The sequence below is a fragment of the Anomalospiza imberbis genome, chromosome 6 (assembly GCF_031753505.1).
Source record: "Anomalospiza imberbis isolate Cuckoo-Finch-1a 21T00152 chromosome 6, ASM3175350v1, whole genome shotgun sequence".
In the NCBI taxonomy this organism is placed as follows: Eukaryota; Metazoa; Chordata; class Aves; order Passeriformes; family Viduidae; genus Anomalospiza; species Anomalospiza imberbis.
Genome location: NC_089686.1, coordinates 38,719,381 through 38,743,677, shown reverse-complemented (window position 1 = coordinate 38,743,677; position 24,297 = coordinate 38,719,381). Strand labels below are relative to the sequence as shown.

Genomic DNA, 24,297 nt, shown 5'->3' with positions numbered 1-24,297 from the left:
CACCTCTTATTTCTGCCTAGACAAGTCTCTCTAGCAGATGTTCACTCCTTCCAGCTGCCCCTGCGACTGGACGTCGTCAAGCACAGTCGCAGCTCCTGTGGCTGCTGCATGTGTGCCTCAGCTGCATGTGCAGCTCTCAGTGCTGCTGGATTGCTTTCTAGAGCTCCCCAAAACACAGCAGGGCTAATGTCATCAGGCAGCATCTCAGGCAGGGGTGCACGGTACAGCTGAGACAACACAGAGCCTACTGAGTAGACACAGAGTGGATTGTGTTTCCTCTGTCCTGCTAAGGACACTGAACCCACAGCTAGTAGTGAAGTCGTAGTTACCCTGGTATGCAGACAAACCCCTTCTGGCGGAAGGAGGCAAAGTGTCACACAGCAACAAATGTTTGTATCCAGAAAATTTGGACTGACTTCTGCCTTTCACAGAAATGAGGGATCTTGAGAGATCTTTCAGTCTATCCCACTGTTCTAGGCAAATTCAACTAAAAACCTATGTCAGTCCTGATAGATGATTCACTTGAACCTACCCCTTTGAAAAGTGCTGAAGAGTTCACAGCTTCCCCCATTTAAACTCTTATGTGGTTTTGCTATGCCCACCGTGAGAACATTTTCCCTGCTGACTACTCTCAAGTTCCTTACTGTCATTCAAAGCCTTTTCCTCCTCATCCTTTCTGTTGCAAAGATCTGCATTTCTCTTTTTCTCAGATGTGTGGGGTATCCTCTTTCTGTGAGGGCTGCTGCTGAAGCAAGTTACCAGACAAGGGAGAGCAGACCACCAAGGGCTCTCTCCGATCAGACTTGACTCAGTGAGAGAGCAGCCCCCAGTGCTGTCAGTCCAGACAGGCCAAGGAGCAGACACCCAAATAAGTATGTGCCGTTCTCCCATTTCCTGTCTACATTCTGACCCTGCTCTCTTTCCCACCCTTAGAGATTCTTCTGGGGAGTGACTGGGTTACGGAATCAGAGACAAATAAGCCATCAGAAGTTCAATGAGGGACTGAGGACTAGGCATCTTTTGTGGACGTGTCTAGGTTCTGCTGCCTGAGAGGATGTTTCACAGGTAACACTATAACACTGCAGAGTTCACAGTATGTTGGTGGATGAAGCATGCCAAGACACTCATCCTCTGCTCCAGATATTCTGTAGATGCTCTGTACATACTGGGAAGAAATACAGCTGAGCAATATCTGTAGCTGCCCAGGCTGAGGAGGTGAGGCAAAGAGCAGTGAGAAAGCAGGACCTGTACAGGAGGGCAGGCACTAACCTGAGGCTGGTCCAGTGCCCACTGTTCTGCACAACCCTGGCTCTCCCTGCTCATGGCATCAAATCACACCTTGCAAAACTCAGGGCTGGTACTGAGAAATGAAGCAGCCAGTCTGTATGCATAAGCCATCTGGAAACCAGACTCCATTAATAAGCAAGGTCACAAGGCACCCAGTGACTTGCCCTAGCTGACCTGTGTTAGTGGGAACCATGTGGGAAGGGGCAGGATTTGGAGGAGTTTTCGAGATCTGCAGAAAAGCTGGGAGAAAGCTGATAAAAAGCAAGCCTCAGCCAGCTCCAAGCCTAGACAGAGCAGGGGCATTCCTGAGGAGCTCTGCAGACTGAGCAGAGCTTGCTTAATATTAAAGAAAAACCATTTCTGGGTAATTATTTGGAACTGAATGTCTAAAAGGACTAAGACTGGATGGAGCTGTGCCAAAAGGACTGCACAGTGTTGCAAACACTGGACCTGACTCAGGGTTTCACTAGAATATGACTCACATGCAATTATGAGCCAAAAAAGCCCTGGAAAGACAAGCTGAATTATCTAGCTGCAGGACTGGGTGCATGGAGACTCCTATACCTGCCATTGTACTGCTAGGCCTTAGTCCCTTATAAAACTGATCTGCACTCTCAGAGAGCAAGTGCCAGGCCCATCTCAAACTCTCCTGGGTTATGCACAGTACACCCTGTGCTGGCCTCTGCCCAAGGATCAGTGTCACACTCCATTCAAGAGTCATGGTCTCGCCTTTAAGACATAACAGCTGAAGGAAGGGCATGTGCAGACACAGTGGAGAGAAGGAGAAGTGGTGCTAAGTATCTCAGAGAGGAGTCCTTGAGATAACTTCATGCAGGCAGTCTTCATTCCACTGCTGTCTACAAATGCATTCTTTTGGCTTCTCTCATTCTCAAGTCTTATCTACTCCTATTCATTTTCAGGGGCAAAACAAAGTTGTATTCATTTGTTCACGCTGGTTTGGGGTTTTTTTGTTAGTTGCCCCCTCCAAGACTGTACTGGGATTAAAACTAAGGAAAAAGAAATGCAAATTGAAAGCTTTTTTGGTATTAAGTTAGAGTTGCTTGGCCTGCCATAAAACTCTCTCCCAGCATCTCTCTGAGATGCCCCTAAATAATGTGGCAGATGGTTGTGCCTTTTCAAGGACCAAAGAGGTAGAAGAGGCCAGCCTTTTCTCCTGCCTTGGTGTTTGTACCAGAAAGCTGGGATCATTCATGAGAGGAAGCCTCTGTCCCAAGTCTCACTGCTGCTCAAAGAAATAGCTGTCTTCTGTGTATACTGAGCCTGTGCCACTGCTTTTTCAGGCAGCCTGGTGTCCATCAGCTGTTGGGACACCCACGCAATACCACAAATTACAGGACTCTCTGCAAGGACAGCTCTAAAAATACCCAGCCATCATAAATTATCCTGAAATGAATTGTTTTAAAAATAAATTTTGAAATTACTGTTCCTCACTGTCTCCTGCTAAAAGATCTGCTGGTAAAGAAGCCACTTAGCTTTCCACATGTACCAGCACTGGCTGCAGCCAGAGACTCATGCTTCCTATGTGCAAGCCAAAACCCTGCTGCCTGACGCCAAAATGGAGCTGGATCTAGAGCATCCACACCCAAGTTTGCAGGGTCCTAAAAAGACATTGCCTATTGCTTGCCAGAAGCTGGCAGCACACTAAGCCACAGCCAGTTATCATCCTCATAAATAACAGTAAGCCCAGCAAAGGAGTAATGTGACATTCACAGCACAAATGGAAGGGAAAAATGTGGACTGCATTTGACAACAGCAAACCAAATTCTTCCCCAGATTAGTCATGTGCAAGTCCAAGGAATAGCCAGTTTGTCCTTATATATGAAAGCCAGCCAGAGCCTCTGCTAACAGATGTGCCCAGTGTGCTGGGCAGTGTGCACATCTCATGCTCACCGTTAGCATTATCTTCAGTCTTGACAGGCACAAGGGGGCTCTGGGGAGCAGAGTCTCCACTGAGGGAATAGCTGTGCTCTGCCTGGATGCCTGGAGTGGGTGGATCCAGGTCCATGTCCAGCAGAGGGTTCTTCTCAGCCAGCACTGGGTCATCAAAGAAACTGCTGAAGAGGTCATTGGAGAAATCCTCCATGTTGTCAGAGAAGTGATCCAGATTCTCTGAGAAATGCTGAAGAAAGACAAAAGGAGAAAGAGCATTAGTGTCAACTCCAGGAGGGATCCGAGATCCTTCCTCTGCACTGAGAGTCAAACCTCAGCATCAGACCTTTTTGCATGGCAAAAACCAGTTCCTATTCCTTGCCTGCATCAGTCTGACAAAAACACCTCAAATTAAGATAGAAACGGAGGTGATGCCCTACATCACTGCATGTTTATCTGTGCCACAAACACACATGAAACTTTTCTACATTATCTTATCTCCCCCTCCCTTTGTGAGTATCTATCTGTGTCTTCCAAACATCATCTCACTGTGACAACAAAACGACAAGGAAAGAGATTCCTGTGATGATAAAATGTAAGTATGGCACAAAGGCATGGTCTTCAGTACCTGTCCTTAGTGACAGACACTTTTTCATGTTCTCTGCCAGCAGCAATAGGCACATTGATGTCCCAGAGAACATCAACCCAGCTGCTGATTTCTATCAGAGAAAAAAGATCAGTTGGATCAACATAACAGGAAGGCCCCCTGTTGTATTTAATTTCCTCTGGGATTTAACAGCCCCTCTGTGGACCATATGAGGCTGTACTTCAGCCAGATAATGCCTGTGAAATTCAGCTCCCCGGTGAAGTTTAAACACTACAGATGGGCTGTTAACAACAAACAATCATTCCACTAATCATTCCAGTAACAGTCAGTAAATCTGGCCAGTGCTGCTGCAGAACTGAGCTCCTGATGCTACAGGGAACCTTCTTCCTTTGAGGCATATCCTCCTATTCAGAAGTCAAATCACTAACTTTTCCATTTGCTACAACAAAGCATTGGTTGGGCAGGGAGAAAAATGATGGCTGCCAAACACCAGCTGAAAAATTATCCCATTTGTTGGCAGATTGAGGCTTCTGGCTCAGGGAGAGGAAAGAAAAGACGGATAGATTCAAGTGACTATATTACACAGACAGAACTGTGTAACTTAAATGAACTGGAGAGAGCTCAGCAAAGTCAGACTGGGTCTGTCCCCCCACCCCCTGCCTGGAAAAGCATCTTGGTGGGCAGAAAGGCATTGAAAGCAGTATACTGAAATACCAAGAGAAACAGGGTATGAATGAGAGTGGGAGAGATCATGTAGGTCCTAGAGTGGAGACATGAATGCCAATTAATTCCAGGGTGAGAGCTTAGCTCAGGAGAGAGCCTGCCTTCTAGAGAAGCATGGAGTGTGTGCAGTTCTTTTTTTCCCCAGTGCTAGGATTGAGGAAGGAGGTGGCCAGAGGACCCCGGATGCTGAAGCCTGTAGGTTCCTGCTCCTACTGGAAGGTATATTTGTTTTACCTGAGCGCAGTAGCACTCTGTCAACACTGCACTGGCTTTCAGAGCTTTGGGGTGAGGCTGGGGAGTGAAGTAGGCTCTAGATGAACAGACCCACACTTCCCACCAAGCGGGGGAGGGAGATGGTAAGTGGCAGCAATCTCCAACATGTCAGTGCCTTTCACCCTCCAACATCATCCTTCATCTGCTCCATTTAAAACCTCAGATGCTTAAAGAGCATGCTGGAAATGGGGGTGGATTCTCTGCCACCTGCATCCTGCCTGACATGAGATTTCTCTCCATTCACTTCCTTCCCACTTGTCCTCCAACTGCCTGGAGTGACAGCCCAACACACGACCGTCCAAGGCTTTCCTGGAGACCAGACACTGCATGTGCAAGTAGGGTGGAGAAGGCACACTCCTGCTAAATCCTAGTGTTGAGGCCCTCCCTGCAATGTATGGGCTAAAGTTTTCTCCACTTGTTCCCACAGCAGAAGCAGAGTTGGCGGGGTAGTTTGGTAAAATCCACCCAGCCATTTCCAAGTTGCCTAGGAGCATTTTTGCACTTGAATCAAGTAACAGAAAACACCTACCATCTGTGAGTGTAACTTCAGAGGGAGCTGAGTCAGCAAATGGAACTGGGTTAGATAGTTATCTAAAAAGCACTGGAAACCCAGGTTTTGTCCTTCTAGCATAGAAGGATAAAGAGTTTGGAGTCCTGAGCATTAACCCCAGAGAGTGCCTGCTCATGTAACAGCTGTTCTTTGTCTTGTGTTCTCTAAACAACACAAGCAAACACAGGATGTGAACACGATAGCCTTATGGTAAGGGCGAGAACCACAGAAAAGTGAAGGGATTCAGAGTGCCGGCTGCTAATGCACCACGACACGGCAGAGTTGGGCTCAAATCATATTTCATGTTGTGACCATGAAAACTAGAACCACTGTGTAGCCATGGAAGGGAAGAAGAGCTGGATTGATGGCTGTGGGGAGAGCTGTCTGTGACACTGCCACGTGCTTCCAGTTTCTTTCACAACTGTGCATTAACAAAGGCAGAGGTGGGTTGAAGGGTCAAGGAAATGCATTCGTGCAGTAGTTACACAGATTGTCTTTTAGCGGCATCCCACCCACATTTAGAACAATGATCCCTTGGTCAGTCAACAATCTCTCTATTGTTGGACAAACCTACCTAGAGGGAAGAGGCGGAGATGTGTCTCTGGCTTTATTCTGTAACTAAAAAAAATCACCCTAGCAGCTGCTGAGGGGTGAGAGATGAGTAATGAGTGCAAGGAACTGAGTATCAGAGCCTTAACACAGGCATCATTTCAGGTTTCTCATTATTTTAGACACCACACAGCAGACTTGCTGCTGGAAGACCTCGCTGTGTGGAAATGAAGATGAAGGCAACACTGTTCTCCCAGAGGTGCAGGAGTTCAGGTCCCCAAGAGACCATTCTCTCCCACGAGACAGAGGCCTACTGCACAGTACAGGAAAAACATGGGTGATGAGCAGAGAATGAAACTTGCACCCTTCTCTGGGAATCCAGAAATGTCGTGGCATCTACCCCTCTCTGGGCTTCTGGGTCTTATCCTCCTGAATACTGGCAAAGCCTTCTCATCAAAGCAGCCCGTTTCAGCTCTCACCACTCACACATATACCAGTCCAACATCTCCAAACACAGACAATGGAGAGAAGGGAGCTAGCCCATGAGATTGGTCATAACTATTGTTATTAATAAAATGGGCTCCAAGGATCCAACATCCTCAAGGAGGGAGAGCACCTAGAGCTGACACAAAGCTGGAGATTGTTGTTTTACTCAAAGAAGGTGGCAAAAGGCAGAGGAAAGCAGCAGAAGGAAGAGTAAAGCAAACAAAAATAATAACATGGGTTTGTAGCTGGCTATACCCATAATGGAAACTATGGGACCAGCAGGAAGCTGTCAACACAACCCAGGAAAACTACTGGGGCTTTAGGATTGACTGTTCTCTCCTGAAGTCAACAGGTATTGTTAATTTTAGACTTCTAATTTGTATAAGACAGCTGTGCATGCAACCACATGGAAAGAAGAAAGAGTGTCCTCTTGTCAAGATCCAACTGTGATAGACACAGTGAGGAGCAACCCACAGTTTATTTTGGCTAGATGCCATCAAAACCACTACTAATTAGTTTAGATTGAGCCTGTTAACCCAGAATATGCAAATTTTGTCCCACCCAGCCTAATTTTGTGAGCTGCACTTATCTGGAAAAACTCAGAGAAAGCTTCAGCCATACTCCTCCTTTGCATGTGTGAGAGAGGGTTCAGGGAACTAGGATATGGGGACTCAGGGCTGTGTACATCACAGCAGCACATGGCAGGGTCAGTGCTCCAAGTTTCTGAGCAACGAAGAGAAGCAGGTTTATCACCTGACCAAATGGATAGTAGCTTTATCCTCGCTGGAATGGAAGGTGCTGGATGGTCACTAGCCCTCCGTTCCCACCCAGGCTGGGGCCAGCACAGCTAAAAGTCTTCATGTGCTGCCACGAAATGACACAGCTAGGCTGGGCTTTGGGGAGACTTTTGCCAACACAATGGCAACAAAGGTCTCAGCAGACCAGGGAAGGTCCAAGAAAGAGTCCATGGAACTTGGGTGTGAAGGAAGGTGGGATGGACAGAGATTCACAAGCACAGCAACCTCATCCTCTCACAGCTTCTTCAAGACCAAAACTCCTTGAGAGTGCCTTCCAACCAGGCTGAGATCAGCCAGCTCCTGTTCCTCAGAGGAATGACCAAGAGTTTCTAATTGTGACAATGAAAGGCTCAGCAACTGTGTCGAGATTCTCCTTTAAAACCTTTCAAGTAGCTTTCACACAGATGGGTCTGGCTTTAGCAAGGGGGACCAGTCAACTGGGAAACTTGACCCTTACCATCCTGGCCTAGAGGGAGTGGGTGTGCAGTGTACTGAGGGAAAACAGTTTCCAGATGGGATACAAAGCTCACAGCACAGTCTCATTTTGCATTATTTGCTCCTGTTATCTTTCCCTCCCTTTCACACTCTCCTTCCTTCTTCTTTTAACTATGCTCCAAAGCCAAGAAATAGCACGAGATGTGTTTCCAAAGCTGTATTACCAGTGAGCGGTCAGGGAGGGGGCAGCCAAGGGACAGAAACGCAATGGCGAGGATGTGCTGGATTTCCTGATCCAAGCCTGATTTCTGGCTGCCCGTCCCCCTCAAACTCTAGGAGGACAGGGGGACAGCGCCCAAAGGGGATGAGGCAGTGTGTACAGGTATGGGGAGGCAACAACCATTGCATCTCTAGGCCCTACAAAGAGCCTTAACCTGGTGCCACAGTAGAATCTGCTCAGACTAAGGCCACCTCAGCCATGGGGAGAGAGTGAGAATCTGTCAGCTCCTGGCTTCTGCTCCCTCCCACTCCTGGTGATCGACATAGGCACTGACTCTTCCAAACATATTTCTACCACATGTTTTCATCCTGACCTCATGCTTAGGGTTGTCTAAATAGCACACTGTATGTGCGTGCGTGCACTTCTCATTCAAACACCCTTTCCTGTTGTACAGCAGTTATCTTGGGAGCTAATGCAAGGCATCCAGATAGCCAAATGCAAGCTCTACATATACCCCCACCCAGAGCTGGTGTAAGAACTCTGGAGGCCCCAAGGAGAGACTGAGGCACAAAGCCTTCTCCCCTGCCCAGTTGCACATGGGATGCCTTAAGGTAGCACTCTTGTAGCCCAGTGGCACCATGCGTGGCTGAGGAGGTAATGACTTGCTCCCCCTGGATCCACTTCTCTGGACTCATCCTGGCTGCATCTGTCCCTCCTTTTCTTTTCATGCTTCCATTCTTTGACTGTGACTTTCCCCTTCCCACCTCCAGCTGAGTTGTTTGGACACAGTCTTCCTTCAGGACCAGCCTGGTTCTCACAGCCTCTCTCATCCCACCACAACGGTCTCGCTCCAAAGAGAAAGCAGCAAGGGGCTAAATCCAGCTGGTCGGCAGCCCAGGCCCAGGAGACGAAAGGCTTTTGCAGGTTGGAGGTTCTGCTCGTGCTGGCAAGCAGTGAAGATGGGGAGGGGATTCTTCTGAGTTTTCTCTTTTCTTTTTGAAAATTTTTTCCTCTTTGCTTGCCAAGATAAATCTCCTGTCCCAGCTGTGACATCTGCATTTCCCTTCTCTGCTTTCACTAAGGAATGAAGCCCCCTGCACTCCAGCTGCACAGCCGAGGTTTTCTTTACATTCCAGGAAAGAAGAGCCCATACACTCCAGACAGTCCTTCTGCTCTCTTTAAAACGCAGAGAATTTTAGACCTTATGAAAGTGAAGTTCTCAACAGTGTTAATAAGATTCAGGCAGGATGGACAGATGCTATGCGCACTTCTCCACACAGCCAGTCAGTGCATGTGCACCCCAAGGGGCACAAGTAATCATCCAACAACCCTTTGGCTGCCACCCCTCTGCTAAACCCATATTGCTCTTGTACCTCACATATCACAGGTTCCTGCTGCTGCATGCCTGGTCCACCCAGGCCCCTGGTGTGCCTGAACAGCTTGCCACTGACCTGCTACCCCCTCGTTGTTGCTACACCTCTGTGTGGCATGGCCAAAGCACCAAGGGCCAAACTGCCTGTGAATGCCACTGTCATTCCCCTCCAGCAGCAGGACAGCATCCTGAGCAGCAGCATCCCGTCTTCCCCAGGCACTGCATCAATGCTCAGGTCACCTGTGACTACTTTCAGCATCACAACCTTGGCATGTACGGCAAGGTTTGACCAAATCTGATCTGGAACTAGACCCAGAATTTGCTGCTGCCTATAGAATTGCAGAGTCACAGAACCACTTAGGTGGGAAAAGACCTCTGAGATCATTGAGTAGAAGCTATGACTGAACACCATGTCAACTGGAACACGGCACCAAATGCCACAGCCAGTCTTTCCTTAAACACCTGCATGAATGGCGACTCCACTACCTCTCTGGGGAGTCCATTCCAATGTCTAATCACCCTTTTCTGAATAAATTCTTGCTAATGTTCAACATAAACCTGCATTTTAAGACTACATCCCCTCGTCCTGTCTCTAGTTGCCTGGGAGAACAGGTGGACCCCCACCTGGCTGCAACCTCCTTTCAGGTACTTGTAGAGAGTGACAAGCTCTCCCCTGAGCCTGCTCTTGTCCCTGCAAGGCTCAGGCACAACTCGCTGTGGAAACCTCCTTCCACCGCGCATCCGTGCCAAGGGCCTGGATTTACAATTTCCAGCGCTAGGCGCCACAGGACCTAGGAGGGCCCGTCGGCGGCTCAAGGCGCAGCCGGGGGAGGGCGGTGGCGGGCGCGGCGCCCAGGCCGGGCGCAGCAGCGGCGGGGCAGCCGCGGCCGAGGAGCCGCAGCCCCTCAGGGCGGCCGCGCGCGCGCTGCCCCGGCCGCGCGGGGACGGCGGCGGCGGCGGTTTAACGGTCGCGCGGCGCGCTTCCAGCGGCCCGCAAGCCGCGGCCGCCCATTGGCCGGCGCCGCCGGGAGGCGGCCAATGGGAGGCGGCTGCCAGCGGCGCGGCGCGCCGCGCGGGAGGAGTGCAGGGTTAGGACGGAGCGGCGCGGGCCGGCCCCGCTCGTCCCGGGATGCCGGCACGGGCAGCGCCCCGGGGACGTCGCCGCAGCCCCTCCGGCACACACGGCTCCCGCGGCGTGCCGAAACCTCCCTGGCAGGCAGGAAGGCTTCTTGGTTTCACCCCCTTCTGGCCTGTAACCCCGGCAGATGGGACAAAGCTGACGGAGGGGGTGATGTTGTTAAAAAGCATGTGCACAACACAGCTCGCGTGGAAGTTTCGTGGCCGAGATTGCAGCCGTGTAATATCCAGCTCAGAGTTCACAGGCCTGCCTGGAGAGAATCTTGGGAGGAACCAGGCGCAGGGGAAGAGGGCGACTTAAGCCTTTAACTTAAATGCTTCTGCCCCTGAAAGAATGAAAAGAAGGGAGTAAAAGGTATGTGGAAAGTTGAAATCTGCTAGCCTGTGACTGGGTTTCCCAGTGGCCCCAAGGGAGGATTCTGAGTGCTGCTAAAGGATTCTGGACGCTGGTGTCTCCACAGCTGGCACCAGTGTGTTCAGCACAAATGGGATTAGCAGCTGGCACACAGCGGCATGGGCAGTGGCGATGTGGGAGACACTGGAAGTGCCCTGCAAGGGGAACGACTGTGGAACAGCACAGAACCCAGGCTGAGGTGATTCACAAGACAAGTGGCATTGCAGCGTGGCCACAGCCGCGTGGCCATTTTCGTGCTCTCCCACCACCTGTGGGTGCCAGGTTCAGAGCAGATATGCAGGTGCTAGGGAGGAACGGGGAAATAGCAGCCTCCCCTTGGGCAAAACAGGCTCCGCTGGCCTGGGGTGGAAAGCAGCTACAGTACATGTTTTGCTATGGTATGTGACAAGCTGAATCTGCAGAGATGGAGCACCTCTCCTCCCAGCAGTGGCACCCTGGAGGATAAAAAGGAATGCCTCTGCTTTTCAGCATGCTTTTGCTGTGTGTATGCAACATATGCAATGAATGTCCCAAATTTCCTTTAGCTTACAACAGCCTTGCAGCTGACTCTGATAAAAAAAAAAAAAAAATTAGAGCAGGACTTAAACCATACGCAGAAATGGACACAACTCTCTCAGGATGAAACATTTGGATCAGCTGCTCTTAACCCTCATTTGGCAAAAGATTTGGGTCAAATTTCTATGAGTTTGTCAAAGGTAAATAAAAAGCTTGTCTGCTAGGCTTTTTTTGAGCTTGGAGAACTGAAGACAAAACTTGCTTGCTACAAAACAAAGCCACCCTTATTTCTAATCCATTATGGTGGCAGCTGGGTTGTGTTCAAACAGAGATGCGTAGGCGCTGTTCTCCATGGGAATGCAGGTATCCCTGGGCAAGCTGGCAGGGGTCTCTTCTTCTTCACTCCTTCCCAAGCCAAGGTCAGTCTCCAGGCAGAGACTTCACACAAGCAGTAGCCCTTAGAGAGAGAAGCTGCATTGTCATCTCTGTCCCCAGATCTCTGCTGTCTTGGCTGAATTGGTGCTTTGCCTGTTTGTGTGAACATGGCAGCTTCAGCTGTGTTTGCATCAGGCTCCCAGTGACACCCTAACTCCACACCATGATGGGGCTTTCAGCTGCTGTAGCATCTGGGAGTGGGACCTCATGTGAACTTCGTGTCCTTATGTGTGAAAATATAATCCATCATTTTTAGGAAGGCCCTATCTGCTATTTTAGCCTGATCCACCTCCACCCAGATGTGCCCTTGCAGAGCCTATGCACTCTTCCTCAATCCCCACAGAGACACAGCAGCCAGAACACAACTGGGTGTCCATAGCCATGTCTGCACACCCAAGGGATGCATCCCTAGCCCAGCCCTGCAAACTAGAGGTAAATCTACGCTGTAAAAGCCTACATGGATTTAATTGTGTGTGACATGTCTGCCTGGGCAGTTTAGAGAAAAAATCTGCTTAATAGTGAGGGATGCACAGTGTGACAGCAGGCAGGGCAAGTGAAAGAAAATACTGGTTTATTCTGTGTGACTCTGTGAACTCTACTGCCATGCTGATGTGAAACCATGCCACACTATCACCAAAAGACATTAAATGCAGCATGAACGTTCAACACAATTAAAATATATTAGAGAGGTGCTGCTGCTCAAGCCATTCACCAGTCAGTGGGATGGGAATGTTTATTCAATAACCAAAATAAATTGGAATAAATGCCACTCCACCATTTCTTCTTTTTTTGGAAGCTTCTGGCCCTGGCCAGTAAGGAGTTGAAGCTGCCAGAGTTGGCAGATCTCTGCTCTTACACAGCTCGTCAGCCCCATGCCACTGTGGCCATTATGGGCCTTTTTTTCTGCATCTTGCAAGAAAGCAACAAGAAAGACATAGTGGGAGATAGAGGAAATCTGCTTTGGGAGATAACCAGAGAAGGAAGAAATGTCTGAATTATCTTTACAATCATCTTCATTTGTCTCATTGAAACTGTTTCTCTTTAGCTCAGAGAGCAAAATCAGAGATAATTCACATTTTGTTCCCTGGCAGGTCCCTGGAGACCCATAAAGAAAAGCAGGCCTTGAAAAAGGAAGAGCTCTACTCTGTTCAAGTCCAAAAGCTGAGGCATCCGGCTAATACCAAACATTACTGGTGGCTTTCATTCTTGGGCCTTTGTAAAGGGCACTTAACAGAGCAACTAAGTCTGGGCCAGCTGATTTGTGACTCAAGGATGTGAAGGATTTTCATGTAAAATCTTGAGAGCAAGAGCTGGGACTCTCTTCAGTGGCCAGGCTGGGCAAAAGTTTGGTTTTGCAAGCAGCAGACTGAACAGGGTCCTGCACCAGGACAGTTTTCAAAGCAACTCAACTTGGAATGCAGATTTCTGACCTTCTGCCAATATTTCAGTGGAAAATCTGTGCCCTAAGCAGCAGATAGGAAAGTAAACTTCAGCTGCAATGCTGAGGGTACCATTTTCACCTCAGCATGGAGCTGCAAAAACCAGAGTCTCTGGAGAACAGGGAAATCCTTCCTAGGCCACAAAGAGCAGTAAGGTCTCTCAGGCCATTTGTCACTGCTGGGGTAACTGAATTAAGTCCATCCTGGGGTAGAATGAAAATGTGATGCTGGTGAACCAGGGGTAAAAGCCCTGCATTTCCAAAGATAAGGATGGATATCTGACTGGTCAGAGATCAGGCAGTCATTTCAACCATGGGATGAAAATCACAGCTGAAGGAGAAAAGGAAGCCTATGGAAACCCCTTCTCAACACCTGGCTCTCCAACTATCCCTTCTTCAAGCCAGACTTCTCCACAACAAGGCCCAGCAGCCAAGGACCATGTAGCTGGTGAAAAGAAGTTGAAATGTGGAGATACATGGTATCATGTACTCAAGCAATGTTAGAAGCTTCTGAGAAGAAAAGATCCCGTGTTCCTTTAAAGCCAGGAAACCCTGAACTCCTGCTGTGAAAGCTCCTGAGTCTGAGATCAAGCAGACATCTGCACCCCAGCATTGGAATGGTCTCTGCAGAAGCTGGTGGATTTGCGAATCCATTTTCTGGACATCTCTGGACAAGGGAGATGATGGATAGCCTCATGGGTTTTAGGGCTTCGAGGAACAACTCTGGTAATCAAGCATGGCTCCTTACAGAGCTAAGTGCACTAAGTGCATCCTGCTTCAAATTCGGTATCTGCAACTGAACTCAGTTTAAAGACTCCAGATACATCCAGACCTTAAAAAAAAAAAAAAAAAAAAAAAAAAAAAAAAAAAAAAAACCACCAAAAAAAACCACAACACAAAAAAAAAACCCTGTTCTAAAGAGAAATACAGTTACCAAGCAAATGAGTCACTGCAAAGAAGGACTCTCTAGCTTAAGCCTCCAAAATGTTTTCTCAGGCTTTTTGCTCTTAGATGAACAAGTCCTAACTACCATAGATTTTCCTGAGAACAAATAAATCCAAGTCAGTTTTTCATCTGTGGTGTGTGGTATGGCATGGCCACTGTGCCAGGTTGTTCTGCAGGCAGGGAGAACTTGAGGAGTTATCTAGTGATGGCAGGTTGTAGTTATGTAACTCCATGTTAGCAGCATATTCAAAGATTAAATTATCTTTCTGTGTAATTAATTGCTTTTATTATTATTTGATTATGTTAAATAGATTGTAACATAATTAAATCACAGCTGGAAGTGAGTGATTCCTGTGGCAGAAGTTACATCCCTGCCATAGTGGCCAGTGCTGCACAGCAATAATGAAGACTATGTGAGCCTGAGAAAATCAAGACAAAATCTACAGTGGTTTGGCTTCTGGACATTCTTTCAGACAGGGTCTTTATTTTGCAGATATATAATTCAGGACAAGAAGCAACCTTTCAGTATCCATCACGGTTTTATGTGCAACAGAAGAAAAAAAAGCATCAGTGAGATCTTCCCTCTTTGTTCCTTAACCTTGATGCTTGGTGAATTTTCTCAAGTATAGTGTTCTCGGTAAACAGGAAACCTTTCACAAGTGCCCAATATGTGTCCCAGCACAGATCCACTCCCCTATTCCTGCCTGGATCCTCACAGCATCAGGCCTTTCATGCCAACCTCTTCCCTCATGCCTCTGCTCCTTCATGCCCCCCCCGCTTCACTCCTCCTTCGTCTTCCTCCTGTCTCTCTCTGAAAGGGTGCACACATCTGGCTTGCCTTTATTGTGTGATAAATCTCACCCTGCATCTTGGGTTTATTTTCTGAAAGTTTTGAATGGTGTCTTGGAAATGCTGTTGGACAATAGGAGCTCTTTGAACCCAGGCCAGCTGGACGGGACTCCTTGCATTGCAGCTGACATGCAGGCTTTGGCGGTCTTTCTCGACTCTTTCCTCTCTTTTTTTTACAACATTTGAGTTGTCCTCAAACTTTATTTTTGGAGTGGGCAGTGCATTTCTGAATCTTTTCATCATTATATTATTATTCATTATGGTCATGAGTATTTCTCTTTCTGCTGGCACTCCTGGGTGGATCTCTCCTCTCTCACTTAATATCTTGGGTACGACTACCTTGGCCACAACCCACTCAAGCAGTGACTCAGAATCCCTGGCCTGTTCCCAGGAGAGATGCAAGACTTTTGCCAATTGGTTTAAAAAGAGGCAGTCATTTTCCAGAGCTACTCTCTCACTCAACAGAGCTGAGCTGGGTGGAAAAGTTCAGCTCTGTGGTTCCAGGGAGACCATCCCTGGTGGACAGGCTGTCCCTGGGTTATTATGAAAGCAAAGCCCTGCTCTCTTCACATGCAAACAGGATGACTTCTGAACCAGGCAGTAGGATTCTCCACTGAGAATAATTTCATTCTCTGGGGGCCATTGCACACAATTTTCCCATTCCCAAGCCCATGGGGGAAACAAAGCTAAGGGAGGCATGTGGGCAGGATGAGGCATTGTAAGGGAGGGAGTACTGCATGCTCAGGTCAAACTGTTGCCTAATGTATCATCACACAGCTACCCACATCTTGAGTCAGAGTGGAGAATGGCATAATCTGAAGCAGGCCCTCATATTGCTGGGTTTGAGGTTTGCTTGCAGCAGTGGTACATGGTAGAGAAATCCCATCTTCATCCACTGAGCATCTCAGACTTTCCCAGCCATACAGGAGGGTGGGAATTGCTCTGATTCTAAAAGCAGGAGGGGATCTATGGCTTGACTGTTTGCCCCTCTACACATTGAATTTATGTAGTGAAGAAGGCTGTTTTGTTCCTGTGTGGCTTCTGTGACTTAAAGACCTTAAAACTGTGTTCTTATGGAGGCAGACATACAAATTGTCTTCATTTCATATGTGCTAGGAATGATACAAGAAAAAAATAGACGGTTGGTCTTGGTGAGGCATGGCAGTCTCCCACAGAACATGGTGGGAACCTGAGCGAATCCTTCCGACTGGACTGCACTGCCTCCTGCAAATGGTACTCACTGAGTGATGGAGGGAAGGGGATGACAGGCCTTCCACTATCAAGAGTGGCAATGTCAGACCAGATCCTTCCCAGCCTTCCTTCCTATGTGCTGGGAAAGCCCACCTGCTTCACAGGGCAGTCAAGAGCCCTGGTGTTCCCTGGTGCAGGTATTTGTAAAGAAGAGGGACTGAGATCATCAGCTGCTTTTTACTCCCACTGAAGGGAGGAATAGGTCTTGAGTCAAGTAAAACTCTCCTTCCTCCTGTTCTGCTGCAAGATCCAGCAGGGCAGGAAAGCCTGTGAGCATCTGGGAACAGTGGTCCAGCCAGCCCTCTCTGTGTTGAAGGCTGAGCCGACTCCAGAGCTCAGCTGCCGTGGTCAAAGCACCAGGCAGAGGTGTCACTTTCTCTCCAGCTGCAGCACGGTGCACACCACAGCTGGTTCCACGTGCAGGGCTGCCTCTCCCGGGCTGGCAGGCTGGCTGCAGCTGGCTTCCGCTCCTGCTGGCAGGGTGGCATTGCTGCTTCTGCTTGAGGAATGCAAACCGCCTGAGCTGAGCTTGAGGATCGGCCAGGAAAAGTCCACAAATAGCAACAGGAAATCAAAATGCCCGCTCCAGACATGCACTAGATATGAGGCCATCCAGCACAAGGAGAAAAATCAAATGCTGGACAATGAAGATTACATCATGCTGTGGATGAACACGTGAGCCCATCCAGATGGGGCCATGCCAACAGGTCCAGATGGCTCAGGAATGCTAACTGCATAGCTACCTCTCTCATCTTTGGTTTTTCGTCCCTATTTCTTTCCCTATTTTCCATGTCTTCTGGCATGCTTCAGTCTTTCCCAGAATAAGTAAATAAATCCTCTGACAACTCTGTGTAATTCAATTTCATCAAATATCAGAAAGGCATCTGAGACCAGTGGATGGGCAACTGCTCTGGACATGGGTCTCTGGCACTTATAGGTATCAAAGGTGCTGGGTGACCTCACCACACTGTGTGGCTGCCGGGCTTGGCACAGTAATGTGTGCCTTCACCGCACCTGGGACTTCAGCTCCAGGTCACAAAGGAGGAGGTTGTAAGGGCTGCGTGCCTGGAGCCTGAAGCATGCAGGAAAATTAAGAAATCAGCATTACTCCTGCTCTGCTGCAGTTCACCCCAGCTGCTTACAGCTGCCACTGACTGCTCACTGTGGCTGCAGCTACAAGGGGAGGGAGAAAACAGTTTTGCTGTCCTAGCTAGCAGCCTCTACCTACACCCTGGTACTAATTAGCAGCAAAGAAAAGAGCACAGCAGCCTCTATTCACTCCCCAGTATTGACCACAGCAGCATCTGCTGCTACTCTGCTCCCTCCCAGCATGATAAAAAAGAGCTGAAAACCATGTAAGAAAAAAGTGAAAGGTATGTGCTTTGCCAGGTCTGAAAAAGGGCTGCATGCCATTTGCTCATTAATTACTGCTAATCCAGTTGCTGGACTGTTGCCAACTATATTTGATAAAACCTGAAGAGCAGGGGAAGGATCAGAGGATGGAAAAGCAACCTCTGCATCACTCTTCCCAATGGATGATGGTGATCCTAACTTTACAGCAGGCTAGACAGAGTTACTGTGAAGAAAAGGCACCTCCAAAGAAAGGGAAAGTGCAAAAAAATGCACTGAGCAGCAGGAGGGATTGACATGGGTCTTGAATATCCTGCTAGGGACTGATAAAGCCATGACATTCTGGTATTTTATGAGAAGGAGCTTGTTACCTCCTTCTCATTTACAAACCAGCAGAGAAATAGTTTGGGAGCCTAAGAACTCTGACCATGCAGCAGTTTGGGGCAAAAATAAAACAGGGTGGTCTCAGCACCAAACTGATGGAGAAGTTAAGCTTTGTGCCTGGGCCAGGATCTGGTTGTACAGTGGAGGATAAGGTATGAGTACAGCCCATTCACTGGATTTATAAAGTACAAATTGTTTGGTTTTCAGTAAGGCCCAGAATGGTCAGACCAGTAACAGCGTGGGCCAAAAGTACTTTAGTTTAAATCCTGATGCTGACCAACACAGTCATTCATACTGACACAGAAAGATTACTCTGGATTAGCTTGAAGTATCTGAGGTCAGATAGAGACATGTGCAGTCCACAGGGATAAGGAACAGGAGAGGGGTGAAGGATAGCTGGGATATCAGTAGAAAATAGAAACAGAATTGCCAAACTGAAAATGTGGCAAATACCATGTGTAGCTACAAAGCCATTGAAAAAGAGTCCAACTAGGGAAGCAAAGTAATAACTGGTATGGACCTTTCCTGGCAGATACTTACTAGCAAAACCCCACTCCAGTCTTAGTTTTTGTTAATCTGCGTTAACCTGCTTCACTGCTCCTTTTCAATAAGAATAAGGATGTCCACTTTTTTATAGTGAATAAAATCTGCATCACTGAAAGTGACACCTTGAGGATCACACACTAAGAAACTGGCAGAGCCAGGACTGAAATACAGTTCCCCCATTCCCAACAACCTCACTGCAGCACTGTCTATAAACACAAAGAAACACAACAAAAACAAACCCAACATCATTAAATCGGCAATTCAGTATTTGTGGCTCAACAGCACCTCATCAACTGTGAGAGTCTGTCACATTTGCTTGGAAAGAAGAGCCACATTTCCAGCACTCCCTGGGCAAAGAGCTCTCAGATTGAGAAACTGAAAAGTCTTTGAAAGAAACCTTCCATCAACAGTCTTTACAAATGTCAGAGCTGGTTTCCTCCTCCCTGAGCTGCCTGGCTTGCAGTCCCTCCCCCCGGGACAGCAGTGAGCTTAGCCAAAAGCACCTGCCCAGCTCCTTCCTTCAACTGTCATGAATTTAGCAGACTCATTTAACATCAAGCTGCTCTGACATGCAACAATTAACTCCTGAGGCTCTGGAACTGGGTCCTCTTCTTCATCCTGGTCTCCCTCTACCTTTTTTCCCCTTCTGGAGGGGAAAGCTCTCCTCCAAGTAGTGAGAGGGCTGCAAATATTGCAGAGCCAGAGCAGGTTCTCATGGTAGACCTCCTGCGCCTTGAACAGTAGAGACGGGTTATTCTTAAGCTGCAGTGCTCCCCCTGGATGTGCCACGCCATCGAAAGGAGGAGCCAGTGACCCCACAACACTGTGGTGGGGAGCCAGCATGGAGGATGTTGTTTGGGCATTGATCTAACAAAGCTCACCTGCAGGAGGAATGCTGACAATCCAATAGGAATGTCCACAACCAATGTAGCAATGTAGCATGCAGTTCCCTCCTGTGTAACACAGTTGGTGTCAGGCCCAAGTTGTAGTACTCCTCCAGCATTAGCTGCCAGCTTTCTCCCAAGGGAGCCCTGACATTCCTGTTGCAGGGGAAGTCCTGGCACAAATTGCTCAGCTGAAAGCATTATGTTTTGCATCTATTCTAGGAAAAATGCTAACCGCATTTTGAGCAGGCTTTGCTAATCGGGTCAGCCAAACTGACCTAAATGAACATTTTTCCTAATCAAGACAAAGTCACAGTGTAAAGAAGCCAAAAGCAACTTTGCTGAGGTAGTCAGGGGTGAGTTTCCTCTGGAACAGCCTGGACAGTGACTGTAATAAATGACCTCACACAAGGCATCACCTTTGAGCTCTAAAGATGGTACTAATTACTCCAGTACTGGTTTAGATTACATAGTAGTTTCAGGGAGAATAGCCTTCCACAGTGCTCTATAGGTAATTTCTCCAGTCTTAGAAAGTGAGAAGGTAAAATAGGACAAGAAAGAAAGGAGTGAAAAAGTATGTGGATATGTGCACTTCTAACCTTCATGAGGCCTTGTTCTGGCTGATCAATGTGTCAAGGTAAGTATAAAGCATCTATCAGTTGGATATAGACCAGGCCAGAGCAGTGCCACATGATTTCAAAGGCGGATAGCCTTGGACAGGTTTAAGAAAATAAGAGTGAAAGAAAAGATACAAAGAAAGAGAAAAGAAGGTGGATAAAGAAGTCAAAAAGGGGTGGTTGAGAGGATAAGGCTGGAGTGTTTGGGTCAGTTCAGGAAATTACAGGAAAGGAAAACTTTGAACGATGTAACCATACAGGAAAGCAGAAGTAAAATATGTTTTCTTGAGCAGCTGGAAATAAGTTAGATAGATGTAAACACTGCATGGCAGACATGGGGAACAACTGTGTTGAAAGACACAGCCTGCCTTTCAGCATGCTACTTGTAATCCCTTGCCACTCTGGCCATGCCCTTGGCTCTTACAGCCTTTCAGCTATTTCTGCTCTGATGAACGTTGCAAAACATGCAGACACCAACCCTAGGAAACACCTAAAATCTTACAACACAAGTTGAGCTCCCAGATACAGGAAAAAGTAAGAGACAAGCTCCATGTAAGCTCTGTCCTAGTGCCAGGCTGAAAACTGGATTGATGATTTCAGTCAGGGGATACCAAACTACTGTGAGGTTGCTCACACAGAAGTCACCTGCTGCAGCAGGAAAAAGATGGTGCCAGCATGGGGAGCCAGCCAAGAAAGATGGCTTTGGTTCCACCCTTGTTCTTATTTCTCATCTGCGATGTGGAGACATGAAGTCTCAGCAGTTCAGATGTGAAAATACAGTCCCTGGCAGAAAGCTGGGATTGGCTTGGAACTGAGGACCTAACACACTTGGCTCCTCCAGCAGACATGTCTCCTGAAGAACAATGCTCACCACAAGGTCGCCTGTGAAGCATAGGTGACTGCATTGTACCTTGCTGCACAGACCTGGAATTTCCCTGGGAAATCTCTCAGCCAAATTAGGCCGAGAGACAGGTTTTGGGCATTTCTTAGGAAAGCTATAATGGTTTGCTTTGTTGCTGGTGCCCTACCAGTTTTCCTGTAACTCTGCAACAAGGAGAGTCACAATTGGTTTTTGTGAGCCATCTGGTTTCTTACAGTGGACTGTCCACAACAGGACAAGGATGCATAAGCTTTAGTGGGTTGACTCATCCCTTCCTTGAAATGCATTGGAACAAGTGAGCCTTGAGAATCAAATTGCTGTATCAAGAACAATCCTGCCTGGGGTTATGTGAAGAAGATCTGCCAAGCGGCTGTCCCAAAGACAACTTCAGGGAGTTAAGCATTTTCATTTGCTTCCTTTAACACTGAGAATTCTTTAAATAGTAAATAAGTAATTATTAAATGCTAATTAAATACTACCTTAAAACCTATGGAGAAATGCTGAGGAAAAAAGGGAGCAAGCAGAGGAATAACTTTTCTCCAAGGAAATACTGCAGTAAGTCACAGAGGTGTCAGCCTGGCCATTTTTTAAATAGTTCAGCTACAACTGTGGCTATGAAATCCCTATTCTCAATTCCCCTTCAAGTCGTTGTTTCAGAAAATGCTCTTCTTTCCTAATCCCTGCTCTACCAGAGACAGCTCCATTCCAGGCTTCAGCAAGAACAGTGCAGCACCAGCACAGCACCAGTCATGGATGAGACCAGAGCAGCACAGGATAGGACCAGTGCAGTACCAGATGAGCTCCTGACCAGCAGAAGACATTTTGCATCAATGAACACAACACATTTAATTAAATTCAGAAGCTACCACACACTATGGTGGCTTCTGAAGCCACCATACAGTACAAGCTCATCCACTTGTACCAAGAGAAGATACAGTGGGCCAGTCTTAGAGGTTTTTTACAGTCTGATCTATAGAAATGAGACCTCCGATTTGTCCCTCTCTGAAAGCGGTGGTGGTGGCATTGAACGGCTGCCTTATGCACAGGGGATGAGGATTACCTGGCAGACATAGACTGAGCAGTACACAACTCCAGCATCTCCCAGCTGGTGCTGATCCCTCGGTGGGAGTGGACTGTGTGCACAGATGTACTTCCACCTCCTGCCAAACCCTCCCTTTGTTTACTCTGCAAGCACTTCAACAAAGACCTTCCTGCTTCTCCCCACCAAGATGATGGATCTGTCTCCACTGTTTAACCCTGTTTTGGACATATGCCTTCCCGCACTCCTGCTCTAAGTTGCAGCCTCTCTCCTAATTCTGGCCCAAGAGCACAGTTAATGGGTTCTCCCACTTTGGCTGAGATGGTAATTTAGGACAATGGGTTCCCAGCACGTGCAGGCAGTTGTCCAACAAATGAATGTGTTTATTTAGGAAGAGTATCCCAAATGTTTATCAATTTCCTGGCAGATAGGACCCACAAATGATCCACAGTCTCTGGATTAAGTATTTACCTAGAGTCTTCCAAATGAAGTGAGTATCTTCCCCTCTTCTTTATCAAAAGGGAAACATTTTTCCTGGTGGTGACTCTGCAATGCTGATGCTCAGAGACTCAGACTCAGAGATCCATGGACCCATGTTCAGCTTTGGTTTCATCCTGCTGCTAGCACTTCTGCAAGTATAAGTCTCAGCATGAGATAGTAAAGTGCAGCAGAGCCTCGAAGTGGAGAAACTATGAGATGGATCCAAAGAGACTAATGAAATAGAAAGATATGGGAACTATTATCTTTGGATTCATTCCCATCAGGTCAGGTCTTATGGCCCCATCAGGTCTCTGTATCTGTGCTCCAGATCCTACAGGAATCTGGTCGGTGAGTTCCAAGAAAAATTTAAAGAATATAGCCTTTCCATATCTAGTACTTGGCAGACTAATCATAAAAGTGTTACTGACCAAATTTTACCAGGCACAGGACTAGAGGGCCAAAATGCTTGCTGCATGTGTCCCCCCAAAAGATTACCATCAGTCTTGGAGACCCAGCGTCCTGTTACAGCAGAGCTCCCCTGTCTAGCAACTGCAAGGGATACAAAGCGGGTGACCAAGTTTGCCTGCACTCTCCATCCTCAGTGTGCACTGAGACGGTGAGAGGGAGTTTACAGAGCATGAAACTCGCTCAGACCAAAGGTCAGTTCAACACCTAAGCACCACTTAAGTGCTATTTATGTCCCTGTAGTAGGCATAAGAGGAATAAAAGTGTGTACAGGCTTCCTGTGAGAGTGACAGTCATCCATGGTGAATTGCCTTTCTTCATCTTCAGGGGAAGCTTCCCCTATGAGTGGCACCAGCATCACCCTCAGCCTGCTCACAGTGTACAGTCCTGCCACTCTCCTCCTCCTGCAGACCAGGACAATATTAAAGGAAAGAGCACACAGTAAGCCCAACACCCAGTTTGCACTCAAGGAGCACACCCACAGAGACAGGCAGTTTTCTCCCATTCTGTTGTCCCTTTGTAGGCTCCAGAAAATGCCATTTGTCACATTGCCTGGGCATATAGGATCACACAGTGAAAGAATGCATTAGTGTGCATTCCCCAGAGGAGCTGGGTTAGCACTCCTGAGACAGCCTGAACAGCCATTCTGCAGCTTCTAACTGTGGAGACCCAAGTCAGCACGCAGGCTATTTTCTTGCCTTGATGTCTCCTGAAGGAGGTAAAGTATATGCTTTTAAAAGCATAGAGTCAAAATAAAGCTGTGTTTACATAAATATCCAAAGTCATCTTTGAAGGTGTTTTTTTGCACTATAAAACACAGAAGCAAAGGGAAGAGACAAACCCACTGGGGTACTGGGCTGAAAAGAAACACATGACTCCTGTTTGGTTGGTTTATTCTGGCTTCCTTCTGACATAAGTGTCACAGACCCAGTGAAGCACAGTGGTGAATCTGACTCAAGAGATAAGTCTTTTAAGAGTTTCACAGGACTGATAAGAGCTGAATGAGAGAGTAAGAGTACTCTGAGTGCAATTGTAATAGACTGTAAGCAAATAGATGGTTGCTTGCAGAAATTATTAGATATGCTGGACTGGGCAGGACACAATTGGGTGAAATTGATAAACAGGCACTGCGTGAAGGATTAGCTTTACATATAGTAGGTCCTCCTGGGAGAAAAAAAAGAGCGAAGTTGCCCTGCAAAGTTCAAGAGCAGTATATGGCCTCTAGAGCAAAAGGAGACTGACAGTGATGTTAGCAGCCATCCTGTGTAAGTCTGGTTCACAAAAGCTAAGTGAAGAGAGGCATTTTGCGTCCTTTGAAGACTTCCCCTCCAATTAAGCAGACACCACTCTCCATATGATTTTCAAAAAAAACCCTCAGAATCCTCACAGTGATAAATCGGTTCCTCAAACCCAGTCTAAACCTTCCCTGTTCCAATTTATGACCACTCATCCTCCTGCCATGCACTTATGAAAGAGCCTGGCTCCATCTTCTCAGAAA

The 24,297-nt window shown here is 47.5% G+C and overlaps 1 protein-coding gene and 1 long non-coding RNA gene across 7 annotated transcripts in view; one reads left to right on the top strand and one right to left on the bottom strand.

The window, feature by feature from the left end:
• The window catches only part of CREB3L1 (cAMP responsive element binding protein 3 like 1), a 74,266-nt gene that overhangs the window by 17,841 nt on the left and 32,128 nt on the right, over window positions 1-24,297 (bottom strand). For 3 of the 6 annotated variants that reach the window (XM_068193536.1, XM_068193535.1, XM_068193534.1), the window contains exon 2: window positions 3,199-3,427. In XM_068193536.1, coding sequence (XP_068049637.1) covers window positions 3,199-3,391 — 193 coding nt within the window. In that variant the 5' untranslated portion in view covers window positions 3,392-3,427. Of the gene's footprint in view, window positions 1-3,198; window positions 3,428-9,813; window positions 10,115-24,297 lie in introns of those variants that run through there. The other 3 variants (XM_068193531.1, XM_068193532.1, XM_068193533.1) reach the window with 2 other exon arrangements.
• LOC137475824 (uncharacterized) lies at window positions 10,345-13,661 on the top strand. Its single transcript, XR_011000091.1, has 2 exons — window positions 10,345-10,681; window positions 12,763-13,661. It is a non-coding gene; the product is annotated as an uncharacterized lncRNA (long non-coding RNA).